Source organism: Vulpes lagopus, chromosome 12 (assembly GCF_018345385.1).
Source record: "Vulpes lagopus strain Blue_001 chromosome 12, ASM1834538v1, whole genome shotgun sequence".
Lineage (NCBI taxonomy): Eukaryota > Metazoa > Chordata > Mammalia > Carnivora > Canidae > Vulpes > Vulpes lagopus.
In genome coordinates, this window is record NC_054835.1 from 46,970,561 (window position 1) to 46,985,182 (window position 14,622).

Sequence of the window (14,622 nt, forward strand, 5' to 3'; positions counted from 1 at the left end):
CCATTCTAGCTTTCTTAACACTTCTTGTTCAGGTTCTCATCTAAATCAATTTTTCGTGACCTACACATTTAAAAAACCAGTTGAAAAAAAATTTTAAAAAAACCACCAGTTGAATACAAAGCTTAAATACAAAAGATCTCACTTCCAAGTATTATGTTAATTACTATTGAATCAGTAAATGTATAATACAACTCACCTACTTTATTATTTTTTATTTGCTAGACTTTCTCTCACTCTTTCAAAGACCGGACTGAATACAGCAAGAACAATAATATCCAACATTTACTAAGGAGTCAACATGTCAGGTCCACCCTAAGTCTTTTATACATATTATTTCATCTGGGATCCTTTAAAAGTGTATGTCAGATACAAAGGTAAGAGTTTCTCCCTTAAACTATTCTAATAACAAAAGAACAAACATCTCAGAGACATTAATAAACCGGTAATAAATAACCTAAAAAGTAAATGTCTGCTAAAATCTGTGCATAGTTGTTATTCTACTGTGTTTGGTTTAAAAAACAAACAACCAACCACTATATAAACCCACTAGTAAGACTGAGGTTTACATTAAACATCAATCAATCTAAAAGCACAAAAACCTTTTTAAGAAGTACGTACTAAGGATGTAATCATAACTCCAATAAAAATGGAATTTTGTTCACCTTTTTTTGGGGTCTAGTACTCTACTTTCAAATTCTGGCTCATGAAGATGTTAAAATCATAATAATGCAATATTTTAACTGGACAGGACCCAGAGATCTAACCATAGAATTATACTGAATTATAGATCTCTGAATCTCTAGTCTACTCAATAAAGGACTCTTACTGAAATTATCTCTGATAGGTCAGATAGATATCAACATTACTACTTTTAAGGAAGTTGTTAATATTCACTCATAATACTCTATACTATGATTTCTACTTATTTGACATAATATCCTACATTTCAAAGAGAAGTCAAGTCCCCTGGCCAACCTCTCAGAGGACCATTAGATTATTTCCAACCTAGCTTCCTCTTGATACCAAGTCTATTCTTTTCTAGGATCAAAAACTTATCTTTATTTATTTCACCAGATAACACTGTTTCCAGACTTTTCTTCATCTTAATAGCCAATTTCTCATAAGTACAATATATCGTGAACTTATTGTGATTTTTTTTGGACCCTATACATACATCTCTGCATGTAACCTAATGTCATACTGGTGTTTTCAGCAATAGTGCACTGTTTATAAGCACTCAGTTGAAAGTAGTCACACGAGAACTGTTGGTCATCAAAATCCTTCAAGTTATAAAACAGGAAGATTAAATATGATTTAAACCTAATGGCAGAAGCAGATCTAGAATCAAGTGTTCCAACTACTAATTAATGCTGTCTTCTTCCCAACATCTTAGAATCAAATCCCCAGTATACAATGTAACAATGACAGTACCACAAGTTGGAAAATATGTGATATTCTTATAATATAGAGAAAAAAACTGTTAAAAATTTCCATCAAAGTATTGGCTACAATTCTTGATTTGTGGTGGGATTACCAGTGTTTACTTTGTTTTGCTCATCTAAATTTCTAGTTTGCTTTTTTTAATAAACATAGCTCCAATAAAAAAAAATTCTTTTTCATTTAAAAGAGAAAAAGCAAAAGGCATGATATTTTTTGTGTGTGATATAACTTACCTCAAGTATAATTTTAATTTTAAAAAACTTAAAATATGAATTATTGTTTAACTTACATTTTTATGTCAAAATGTATCTTGCAAGAAAAGTTTTGTAACAATGGTTTTGTATCATAACATTATGGTTTGAAATGTTTAAAAAAACTACACGAGCACATGCAAACATAAATTAATTTGTTAGTACATACAGAATTGGAATGGTCAAATCATTCAACACTGAGCTATTAGTATGTAAGTACTTAAAACCAAAACATTTGCCACTATGATCTGATGATAAACTATACAAATAAGTCTATTAGTCAACACCAGCTAAATGAACTTTAAAAAGCATGAAGAGATTATGATGAGTTTCAAGCACTAACTGCAAGAACATGTGTCAAACTTCAAATGTTAGGTGACAATTTAGCAATCAGGGATGGCACTTATGTAAGCAAGCAGCATGAATGAACACATACTTTAAATTTTCAGGTGACATTCAGCTTTTACTACAAAAGGGAAGGACTCCCCCCATTACAGAGGCATTGATACACTGCCCTCTGTACCTGGCACATCCTGGGGGAGCTCAGATGCCACCTTCTTCTCTGCCATGTTGCTGCTATCGTGGGTTTCTGAGAGACACCCCACGGGACTCCTCCCTTCAGAGGGACTAGTTTCTTCTGAAGAAGCATTTGTTGTGTTGTCGCCAAGATTTGCTGACACAGAGTTACCTTTATCCCCAACTTCTGTTGGCTCTACAGTAAAATGCACAACAAAACTTTAAAGATATCCTTTTAAATTGCTTTAGGACAAATGGCCATATTCAATCAACTACTAAAAAAATGATCACCAAGAAAACCTGCTTTTATTTGATGGCCATTTTGAAGCAATTAGAACCTGGGATATTTTTGCAGTAAGTAATCCAAAGAGTATTTAAGAATATTTAAAATATTAAGAATGGTTAAGTAATTAATATAAAAATGAACATATCACATACAAAAGTGTATATTCTGGTATAAAAATAGTGATATTTCATCAGCAAATCTCATAGGGAATTGGCACCTTATTAGGAAGTATAAATAGAGATATGGGTATATTATAGCAAATCCAGCAATACATAAAAATCATTACAATGATTATATACATTACAAGGGGAAAAGATACCCCGGTTTCTTTAGAAATATAAAATTAAATAGATATTAGTAATAAAGAGATTCATTTTCATTTTGAAAGTAAAACTGAAGTTCTCATAAATAACAATAATTAAATATTACTTTCTAGCCAAGTAATTTTTTTACCCTCAGATTTTCCTTGCTCAGGATCATCATCTGGTGTTTTGTCGTCACTGTCTTTTTCAAGGGACTGGTCTTCAAACTCCTCTCTGCTTTTCTCAACATCTTTGGAGTTATTATTCTCCGTCTCATTCTTGTCCTTTTCTATTTCTTCTGGGCTTTTAACAATATCAAGGTCTCCTTTTTTGGCTCTTATGGATTCCAAAATTTCTTCTATAATAAAAACAAAAAATTTTGTTTCCATATGTACCCAAAATATAAGTACTACAAACCCACTTAAGAGTTTCAATACAAGTTATTAAATATGTTAAAACATTAGAACTATGAAATAAGGATTAAGATTACCAATACAATGTTAATGCTTACAGAACTCAACCAATTTGTTTATCTTCACTTCTAGAAGATACATGGTAATTATGACTACTTTCTTTCTTAAAAAAAAAAAGAAAATTAAAAAAATAAAGAAAAAAGAATATTAGTCTAACTTTTGAAATTGATATTTGATAGAGATTACTGTCATCTCTTCTATCATACAAGGAAAACTATAAGCTGCATAGACCCACAGTCTAGGCAGTTTGGTACAATGGTCAAAACCGAGGTATCCATGACCCAATGCACATCTGACTTGAATTAGCTGTTTATTAGGCTTACCAGAGGCAAGCTATTACCACACAATTCCACTGTAAAATGAGAAAACAAAGTCCCATTTAGAAAAAACATTTCTCTCTGAAGTCCCATACCTATTTTGACAGTCAATAAATCCCTAAGGGCTCTAATCCTCTTTCAATTTGGGTAGAGTGATAGTATATAGCATGATGTAGAACACAAGGTATATCAATACAGACTCTTAGATATTAATGGCATTCTTTGGGTTTTGATCCAATACTATCATTTTTTATTTTGTTGCTCCAATTTGTGCCAGCTTTGGCCACTAGGGGGTTTTTCAAATGAAGCCTGTATTCTTTGAACACACTTCGGTCATTCATTTGTTCATTCCTTCATTCATTTAGCATTTCCTTACTTTCTAGCACTACGAGATGCCCCAGGCTCACCTCATATTTTCCCTGACCCAATCCTAGAATCTACCATCTCTGTAAGGAGTCTTCGTTCTTTTTTTTTTTTATTGGAGAATGATACTTAGAAGACATGATTTGGACTCTAGGTATACTTGTCACTATTAGGGTTTCACTATTTCTATACCCTCTCAGCCAACAGCTAGAAAACGTTATGTATATGTATACTAACATCTGTGTATATATACACCAATATTATTTCTCTATCTATGTATGTGTGGTGGTTGGTGTAGTTCATTCAAGCATTGCCCCTTTGCTTCTTTATAACTTCTAACAAGAGAAATCTGGTTCTCATTATCTATATCTATTTATTTGGTCAACCTTAGTATATATAGTAATTTCAGAACTGCTAAACTGCACCCCATGAGAAATAAATTTACCAACTAGAGTACAATGTTTGTAAACAAGAAGAAACAATTTTTAATGCCACGTATCATGGTATTTTTTTATTTTTGAATTTCCTTATTTACATTTCTTTTGTTTAAATTTTCTATATCTGCATTTCTTAAATTGTAGATCTCTAGAATGTTTCCTAGGATTATAAAAACCTTGTGAAGTCATCATTGGAAAACACTGATCTTTCTGTTAAAATAATTACCTTTGAGCCGGCTGGAGTTAATTCCTTACACACTCTCACCTTCTCTACTCCTTTTTTCTTTTTTTTTTTTAATTTTATTTATTTATGACAGAGAGAAAGAGAGAGAGAGAGAGAGAGAGACAGAGAGAGAGAAAGAAAAAGAAGCAGGCTCCGTGCCGGGAACCCAATGTGGGACTCGATCCCGGGTCTCCAGGATCATGCTCTGGGCTGAAGGCGGCACTAAACCACTGGGCCACCGGGGCTGCCCAGCTTCTCTATTCCTAATTGCTAGAAGAATTCAGAGCCAATGATTATATGAACTTCTAAGATAGCAACAAGACAATCTCATATTGAAGAAATTCCAGGGCAGCCCCAGTGGCCTAGCGGTTTAGTGCCGCCTTCAGCCTCAGGTGTGATCCTGGAGACCCAGGATCAAGTCCCATGTCAGGCTCCCTGAATAGAGCCTGCTTCCCCCTCTGCCTGTGTCTCTGCCTCTCTCTCTCTGTGTGTGTGTGTGTCATGAATAAATAAATAAAATCTTTTAAAAAAAAAAAAAAGGAAGAAATTCCAAATAGCTTGCTTTTTTTTTTCTTAAGATTTTATTTATCCATGAGAGTCAGAGAGAGAGGCAGAAGACACAGGCAGAGGGAGAAGGAGGGTCCTCGCAGGGAGTCCCACGCAGGACTCGATCCTCAGACCCGGGATCACACCCTGAGCCAAAGGCAGACACTCAACCACTGAGCCACCCAGGCATGCCAGCTTTCTGTCCTCCTTATCATCCAACTCATCCCAGGATTCTTTTGTACATATTTCCTCATATCTTTGTACCTATGGCTTTTATTTCAATTACCTTAGCTATGGTTACCCTTGCTAAGTACACTATACTTATCAATGGAAGTATCTCACTTTTTTTTCTTAAGAACTTTTTTTTTTAATTTTTTTTTTTAATATTTATTTATGATAGTCACAGAGAGAGAGAGAGAGGCAGAGACACAGGCAGAGGGAGAAGCAGGCTCCATGCACCGGGAGCCCGACGTGGGATTCGATCCCGGGTCTCCAGGATCGCGCCCCGGGCCAAAGGCAGGCGCCAAACCGCTGCGCCACCCAGGGATCCCAGAACTTTTTATTTAGAAAATCTAGTTTCCAATCACTTACTGATTGGAGCCATATTATTTCTTATAGCCATATTATTTCTCACTTTCATAGCTCCACTATGTTTGATTTTCAACCGCCAACACTTCTTTTAGCTTTCTTTTTTTTCCCCAAGTAGTCTTTATGCCCAATGTGGGGCTTGAACGCACAACCCCCAAGGATCAAGAGTTATCTGCTCTAATGACTGAACCAGCTAGGCACCCCAAGTGCTAGCATTCCTTAACCTCACTAGTGCATGTTCCTCCCAATTTTCCTAGTGCCATTCAATGAAAATAAAAATTAAAAACAAAACAAAACAAAAACTACTACTACCAGGCACTTGGTGACTCAGTTGGTTGAGTATCCAACTCCTGATTTTGGCTCATGTCATGATTTCAGGGTGGTTAGACTGAGCCTCATGTTGGGCTCTGTTCTGGGCATGGAACCTGCATAAAATTCTCCCTCCCTCTGCATTCTCTTTCTCTCTTTCTAAAATAAAATAAAGTAAAATAAAATAAAATCCATCTGTAAGGGCACTAGGGTGGCTCAGTCGGTTAAGGTCTGCCTTCAAGCCCCACATTGGGCTCCCTGCTCAGCGGGGAGTCTGCCTCTCTCTCTCTCCTTCTGCCCTCCCCCCGCCCCGACTCATGTTCCCTCTCTCTCTCTAATAAATAAATAAAATCTAAAAAAAAAAAAAAACCCAGAGGAATAAATTTGCAAGGATTATGCTATTTTTAAGGTTAGGTATATCAAGTCATTAGAACGGGATGCAACGCTGAAATCCCTGCCACAACAATGCAAAATACTCCTGGCTATTTCGGAACCCAGTGGTAGTTTCTGCTGTTTTCATCTCATAAAATCCCAAGTTAAAGGACACAATTAGATATCATTCTAGGGATTCACCTGGGCTGGATGCTCCTAAACTATCACAGCTCAGATTCTGGTTCCCAGAGAGGACAAATACACTGTCAAAGTCATCAAAAATATGAAAAGTCAGGTGGGGGGGGGGGGGGGGGGAATGAAAAGTCTGAGAAATTGTGACAGTCAGAAATTGTGACAGAGGAACCTAAAGAGACACAACAAATATAATGTGGTATCCTCGATGGAATCATGAGACAGAAAAAGGTTATCAGTAAAAATAAGGAAATCTGAATAAAGTATACACTTAAGGTATCATAATATATCAATACTGGCTCACTACTTATGACAAATGTACCACACTAATGCAAGATACTAGGAAACCTGGTGCAGGGTATATATGGAACCTCCGTACTATCTTAGCAACTTCTAACTATAAAACTATTCTAAAATTAAAGGTTTCATTTTAAAAAAAGAGGGGGATCCCTGGGTGGCGCAGCGGTTTGGCACCTGCCTTTGGCCCAGGGCGCGATCCTGGAGACCCGGGATCGAATCCCACATCAGGCTCCCGGTGCATGGAGCCTGCTTCTCCCTCTGCCTGTGTCTCTGCCTCTCTCTCTCTGTGACTATCATAAATAAATAAATAAAAAAATTTTTTAAAAAAGAGGATCTTTTAAAAGAATACTGTTTCTCAAAAAAATAAAAAATAAAAAAAAAAAATAAAAAAAATAAAAGAATACTGTTTCTCATAATTAAAAGTAGGACTACCAATAATAAGATACTGGAATTAAAGAAAAAAACTGGAATATTAGTAATGCCCTAGACAATAGATAAAATGCTAAAATGCATAGAATCCCCTAATTTAGGCTGGGATGAACAAGATTCCTTGGGAAAACAAAAATACAGAGAATTAAAATATATATAAATTGAAATTTTAATATTTTCTTTTGTAGTGGTTTCATACCAGGAGTTTGTCTCAAATTTAATAACAAGTAAATTGACAAAATTTCCCTCTCACCATTAGCTGCCGCCAGAAAGGATTTGTTACTGCCCCGAGCCTTATTGGTCAAGTCTTCAGTTATGTCCATGTGCCGGTGGATTTCTTCACGCATTTCTTCCAGGATTTTGCAGAGTTCTGCTTCCCAGTAATCTTTATCTAGACAGTCAATTAATTCTGCAAGTTGGACCTTTGTGCTGTAGTACCAAATTTTCTTCTCATTTTCATTTTCTGTATCTTCCTCTCTGTTTAAAAGAAGTACAAAAACACTTTCTATGTTAGACATAACAGCACTAATATGATGATTTCCATCTATCCAGTGAGAGTTAAAATATGTTAAAAAAAAAAAAGCCTACCCATTAAAGCTCAGTATATTTGCTCACAAGAAATCCCCTCATGTCTCACTCAAACTTAAGTTACTTACATTTTAGTTAAGCAATCTCTAATTATTTTGGCTTCCTAGCCCACAGCAGCTTATGATAAAATAAGATGTGAGTTAATAGTGGGAACAGAGGAGGGTGGCACCTGGGCAGCTCAATCAGTTGAGTATCTAATTCTTAATTTCAGCTCAGGTCATGATCTCAGGGTTGTGAGATCCAACCCCGTGTCTGGCTCTGTGCTCAGGAGGGAGTCTCTCCATCTCCCCTGCCTCTCCCCCAACTAGCACACACAGACACTCTCTCTCAAATAAATTAGTCTTTAAAAAAAAAAAAAGATATCTAAAAATATGACACACAGAAACAGGACCTCAAAATTCAGAGGCTGTTAGTACTTGGTGGAGGACAGTCTTGGTTATACTTTAGTCAACTTTGAGATCATCGCTATAACCATATGAACGGAATTTTAACCAGAAATATTAAACTATGTTCAGTATATGGCAGGTACAGAGCAGGTTAACACTACAATTCAGTTTAGAACATCTCCATCAACATGATATAAATGCTCTGCTGGGATCCCTGGGTGGCGCAGCGGTTTGGCGCCTGCCTTTGGCCCGGGGCACGATCCTGGAGACCCGGGATCGAATCCCACATCGGGCCCCGGGTGCATGGAGCCTGCTTCTCCCTCCACCTGTGTCTATGCCTCTCTCTCTCTCTGTGACTATCATAAATAAATAAAAATTAAAAAAATATATTAAAAAAAAAATAAATGCTCTGCTAAATTCTGGTCCTTGAACAAGCCATCTCAATGAGTGACAATGTCTCCTCTCTCTCCCTCTCTTATGGACAACATTCACATTGGAGAGAAGAGTCCCACGTTGGGCTCCCTGCATGGAGCCTGTTTCTCCCTCTGCCCATGTCTCTGCCTCTGTCTGTCTCTCATGAATAAATAAATAAAATCTTAAAAAAAAAAAAAAGAAATATGTATGACAATATTTCTTCTCTCGTTCAAAACTAATTCAACTAATTCAGGAACATGTGTGAGGTACCTGATGAGAGTCTAACTTTGCTGTCTACTCAAAAGCAAACTCATAGAGTTGAAAGAATTGGACTTTAAGAAAGATCTGGCTTTAAAATGGGCTCTAGTATTTATGAGATATACAAACGTGGACAAGACACAACCCCTCTGAGTCTCTGAGCTATTTTATTAATCTTGCTGATAAAGTGGGGATAATGGTACCTCTTTCAGGGTGACTGTAACAATTAAAGGCAATAAGGCACAGATTGTAAAAAAATAAATAAATAATGATAAAAAAAATAAAGCATAGGGGCGTCTGGGTGGCTCAGTCAATTAAGCATCTGCTTTTGGCTCAGGTCATGATCTTGGAGTCCCGGGATGGAGCCCCACTTAGGTTCCCTGCTCAGTGGGGAGTCTGCTTCTCCCTCTACCCTCACCCGACTCGTGCTCACTCTCTGATAAATAAAATCTTTAAAATAAACAAAGCATAGATTATAGCACCTAGACACATTGCTAGTAATGAATAAATATAAAATATTATTGTTACTAAATATGGTAGTAAATAAAAACAGCAGAAATCCAGGAATGAGTCTTTCAGTAATTCTGAAGAAAGGAGGGACATGTTAAATCATGGTTAAGCTTATCAAAATTATCAAAAAGGAAAAAAATAATAACAAATGTTGGAGCACCTGGGTGGCTCAGTTGGTTAAACATCTGCCTTTGGCTCAGGTCATGATCCCAGAGTCCTGGAGCCCCATATAAGACTCCCTGCTCTGCAGGGGAGCCTACTTCTCCCTCTCCCTCTGCTCCTGCTCATGTGTTCTCTCTCTCTCACTCACTCTCTCAAATAAATAAAGACTTAAAAAAAAAAAGGATGAACTAATGTTATCTCACTTTGCTTTTTTTTTCAAAGTTTTATTTATTTAAGTAATCTCTATCTCCAATGTGGGGCTCAAACTCACAACCCTGAGATCAAGAGTTGCATGTACTTCCCACTGAGCCAGCCAGATACTCCTCATTTTCCCCACTTTCAAATCAGCATCTAGTGATATATGAAATTATTATATTGCTGTGTTAAAAGCTTTTTACAAAAATTACTGAAAATCTTTTTTAATCTGCTTTCTGTTTCACTCTGTAATGGTTATTTCTACTGACTTATGACTGAGTGATGACAGTAGTCTTATTCCAATTTACACCATTAAAGATGTCAGAGTCCTCTAATCAAAAAGACTAATAAAATGCTTTTAAAAGGCAATGCTATATCAAAAATCTAATTAAGTGACAATATCAAATCAGAAAGTACTTAGTGAGCTTTGACTGAATGAGCTAAGAGTTACAGAACAGCCTGGTTCTTTTTTTTTTTTTTAATTTTGAATTTTCTTTTTAAGATTTTTTATTTATTTATTCATGAGAGACACAGAGAGAGCAGCAGAGACATAGCCAGAGGGAAAAGCAGGCTCCTGCGGGACTCAATCCCATCCTGAGCCACAACTCAGCCACTCATAACCTGAGCCAAAGGCAAACCACTCAACCACTAAGCCACCCAGGTGCCCCAGTCTGGTTCTCTACTTTCTAAAAAATCTATCTTAAGGATTCACTTGTTAAAAGATGCTGAATTCTTTAACTATTTGCTCTTTCTTCTTTACTCAGAATTATCTACAAATTTCAACGAAACAAGAAAAATATTCTACATAAAAACACTTTTAGGGTAGAAAACATAATTTACAAGCATATGATTTCAACATGAAAATAAGATGGTATGGGAACAAAATTAAACAGTCTTGCCACTTTTTTCAAGTAACTCACATACTATTGAAAGGGTTCCTAACAGCTGACTTAATCTATACTGTCACTTACATAATTTCTATCTAAACAGAAAATACTTAATTTCAATTTTAATCTTAAAAAAAAAAAGTCATGACTTCACATATTAGATTGGAATTGTTCTTTTAGAAAGTTCTTCCTTTAAAAAAAAAAAAAAAAGTTCTTGTGAGGTTTGAACTCACGACCCTGAGACCAAGATATAAGGTGAGAACAAAAGTCAGACCCTTAAGCAACTGAGCTATCCTGTTGCCCAGAAAGTTCTTCCTTTTAATGAGACGACACAAACCTAGCGTTTCCACCAATTAGTCATGGTTCTGCCTCCTGGAGTTATGTGAAATAAACCTAATACCTCCTCCACACACAGTCCTTCAAATCTTTTACATCTACAATCCTATTCAGTATTTTTCTTTTCAGGCCAGCATGATCAATACTTTAATCATTTCTTATAGCACATTTTCCAGTTGTAACAACCCTAATATTCTTCCCCCCAACGTCCCTCTACAAATGTGGCACCTGAAAACTATTTTTTATTCTGTTCATCAATGGTAATACACAACACTGACAATTTCCTCCTTCTTCAAGCTGTAGAAGAATAAATTCATTAAAAGCATAAGTAACAAAACAGAGTGAACAACTGCTAATGTTTTCAAAGAAGAGCTGTTTTATTATTGTTTTTTCAGTAATATGTATGCCCGACTTAAGAGCTCAAATGCATGACCCTGAGACCAAGAGTCACATGCTCTACTGACTGAGCCAGCCAGGTACCCCCATGAAAAACTGTCCTAATACTTGTGGACTTAGGTACATTTTACATAGTTTATAATAATAAAAATTATTTACTTTAATCATAAAAGCGACCAGAGCTTTCCTACATAAATAAACATTGATTTGTGTGTGTGTGTGTGTGTATATATATTTATATATTTGTATATATATTTGGTTTGGAGTTAGAATGGGGTTTCTAGGCACGCCTGGGTGGGTCAGTGGTTGAGTACCTGCCTTGGACTCAGGTCATGATCCCCAGGTCCTGGGATCAAATCCTGAATCGGGCTCCCCATGGGGAGCCTGCTTCTCCCTCTGCCTATGTCTCTGCCTCTCTCTGTATGTCTCGCATGAATAAATAAAATCTTTATTTTTTTTTAAGATTTTATTTATTTATTCATGAAAGACACAGAGAGAGAGAGGCAGAGACATAGGCAGAGAGAGAAGCAGGCTCCATGCAGGGAGCCCGATGTGAGACTCGATCCAGGGACTCCAGGATCACGCCCGGGGCCAAAGGCAGATGCTCAACCTCTGAGCCACCCAGGCATCACTAAATAAAATCTTAAAAAAAAAAAAAAAAATAGAATAGGGTTTCAATAGAAGCTCTGTCCCTACGGTGCCTACAATATTCCTTCTGTACACTCAAACTGGCTTGGCTTTCCTAAAGACACTAATCAGCTCAAAGGAGCTCACAGGGTGACAGAGGAAGATAGGGTGGAATGAAAACATTTACCAAAAATATAATTAAGAACAAACATAAATATTATAGGTCTCCATTTTAAAGTTTGTTTGGCTTTTACTCAGGCAAGATAAGTAGGAGGTTAATGACGAACAAGAAGTTTCAAATTTCATTTTTAAAAAAACCCACAGAAACTTAACAGTAAAGAATACTATTAGTGGGCTGAATATAGTATCCCTCCAAAATTTACGTCCACCTGAAATCTTAGAATGTGACCTTATTTGGAAATAGGGTCTCTGCAGGCGTAATTAAGATCTTAAGATGATATCTGGTATCCTTGAGGCGCCTAGAAAGCTCAGTTGGTTAAGCATTTGACTCTTGGTTTTAGCTCATTTGAGGCCATTATCTCAGCATCATGAGATCGAGTCCAGCACCTCCGGCTCCATGCTCAGTAGGGAGGGAGTCTGCTTGAAATTCTCTCCTTCCACCCCACCCCCATTCACACTCTCTCTCTCTCTCTTTTCTTTTTTAAGATTTTATTTATTCATTCATGAGAGAGAGAGAGGCAGAGACACAGGCAGAGGGAGAAGCAGGCTCCATGCCGGAAGCCCGATGTGGGACTCGATCCCGGGTCTCCGGGATCATACCCAAGGCTGAAGGCAGCGCTAAACTGCTGAGCCACCCAGGCTGCCCCACACACTCTCTAAAATCAATAAACAAATCTTTTTAAAAAGAAAATTAGGGGCAGCCCGGGTGGCTCAGCGGTTTAGCACTGCCTTCAGCCCTGGGTATGATCCCGGAAACCCAGGATCGAGTCCCACATCGGGCTTCCTGCATGGAGCCTTCTTCTCCCTCTGCCTGTGTCTCTCTCTGTGTTTCTCTCACGAATAAATAAATAAAATCTTAAAAAAAAAAAAAAAGAAAGAAAATTAAAAAAAGAAATCAGGTATCCTTGTAAGTGGAAGGGAGGACACACAGACACATAGGGAAGGTGATGTGAAGGTGCAGGCAGAGATTCATGTGATCCATCTCTCTATAAGCCAAGTAACGTCAATGATAGCCAGCAACCACAAGAGCTTTGGAACAGTCTCCCTGAGAGTCTCCCGAAAGAATCAATCCTGCTGACACTGAGGTTTCAGACTTGTGGCCTTCAAAACTGTGAGAGAACAAATTCCTGTTGTTTTAAGTGATTCTGTTTATGATAGTTTGTTACAGCAGCCCTAGGAAACTCAGATTTGGGTGCTGGGGAAATGGAGTGCTACTCTAACAAATACCTAAGAATGTGAATGTGGCTTTGGAACTGAGTGATGGGAAAAGGCTGGAAGAATTTGGAGGTACTGGATTAAAAAGGCTTAAATTGCCTTCAAGAGATGGGCAGAGATTGGAATTATCCTGCTAACAAGCCAAGGGACACTAGGGCCACTAGAAGCTGGAAAAGGCAAGAACCGATTCTTTCTTAGAGCCTCCAAAAGGAGAGTGGCCCCTCTGATGCCCTGAATTCAGACTTCTGACCTCCACAACTATGAGAGAATAAATACCACCTAGTTCGTGATACTCTGTTACTGCAGCCCCAAGAAGCTAATACAGCCATGGATTTAGCAATTAAAGCAACAGAGAGGTCAGGCAGTCCAAGTGGGTTACTATTACACATTCTAGAGGCAGAATACCTGAGACTGAATCCTGATTCTGCTACTTACTACTAATTGTGTGATACTGAATAAATTATTGTCTCTATGCTTCAACTTCTCCATCTGAAAAATGGGGTTGATACAATACTTGTATCAAAATGCTGTTGTGAGGATTAAGGTAAATTCAAATAGGTAAAGCACTTAAAAGACTGCCAGCACCTACTGGGTGCAATATGAAGAGTTGCTATTATTTTCCTCATCTGATGAAGTATGTGATATCTACCTTAAAACAAACACAGGGGCACCTAGGTGGCTGTCAGTTAAACGTCTGCCTTTGGCTCAGGTCATGATCCCAGGATCCTGGGATTAAGCCCCACATCAGGCTCCCTGCTCAGTGGGGGAGTCTGCTTCTCCCTCTCCCTTGAGCTTGTACTCTTCTCTCTCACTCACTCTCTCTCTCTCAAACAAATAAAGAAAACCTTTAAAAATAAATAAATAAATACAAGTGCAACAGATGCATTAAAAAGAAAATTCTTTCAAGGGTGCAAGAGGGAGAGTGGTTTAGGGAAAGAAAGCCCTAGGAAAGGGCATATGTAGGCCAAGACTTGAAGGCTAAATTAGCCAAAAAAGGTTTTGGATGTTTGCATTTGGTTTTTACTTTATTTTTGGTGGTGGGAAGCAAGAGAATTAAATGTACAAAATTAGGGAACTGTGAACTTTCTGTTAAGAGCATATGGAAGTGGGGCATCTGGGTGGCT

General features: G+C 37.4%; 1 protein-coding gene across 12 annotated transcripts in view; it reads right to left on the bottom strand.

The window, feature by feature from the left end:
• BPTF (bromodomain PHD finger transcription factor) overlaps positions 1-14,622 on the bottom strand; it is a 159,086-nt gene that overhangs the window by 94,208 nt on the left and 50,256 nt on the right. For 9 of the 12 annotated variants that reach the window (XM_041724348.1, XM_041724345.1, XM_041724347.1 and 6 more), the window contains exons 3-5: positions 7,598-7,821; positions 2,947-3,153; positions 2,215-2,403 (exon numbers count right to left, since the gene is read on the bottom strand). In XM_041724348.1, the coding sequence (XP_041580282.1) occupies positions 2,215-2,403; positions 2,947-3,153; positions 7,598-7,821 (620 nt within the window). The remainder of the gene's footprint in view (positions 1-2,214; positions 2,404-2,946; positions 3,154-7,597; positions 7,822-14,622) is intronic. The other 3 variants (XM_041724350.1, XM_041724349.1, XM_041724354.1) reach the window with 1 other exon arrangement.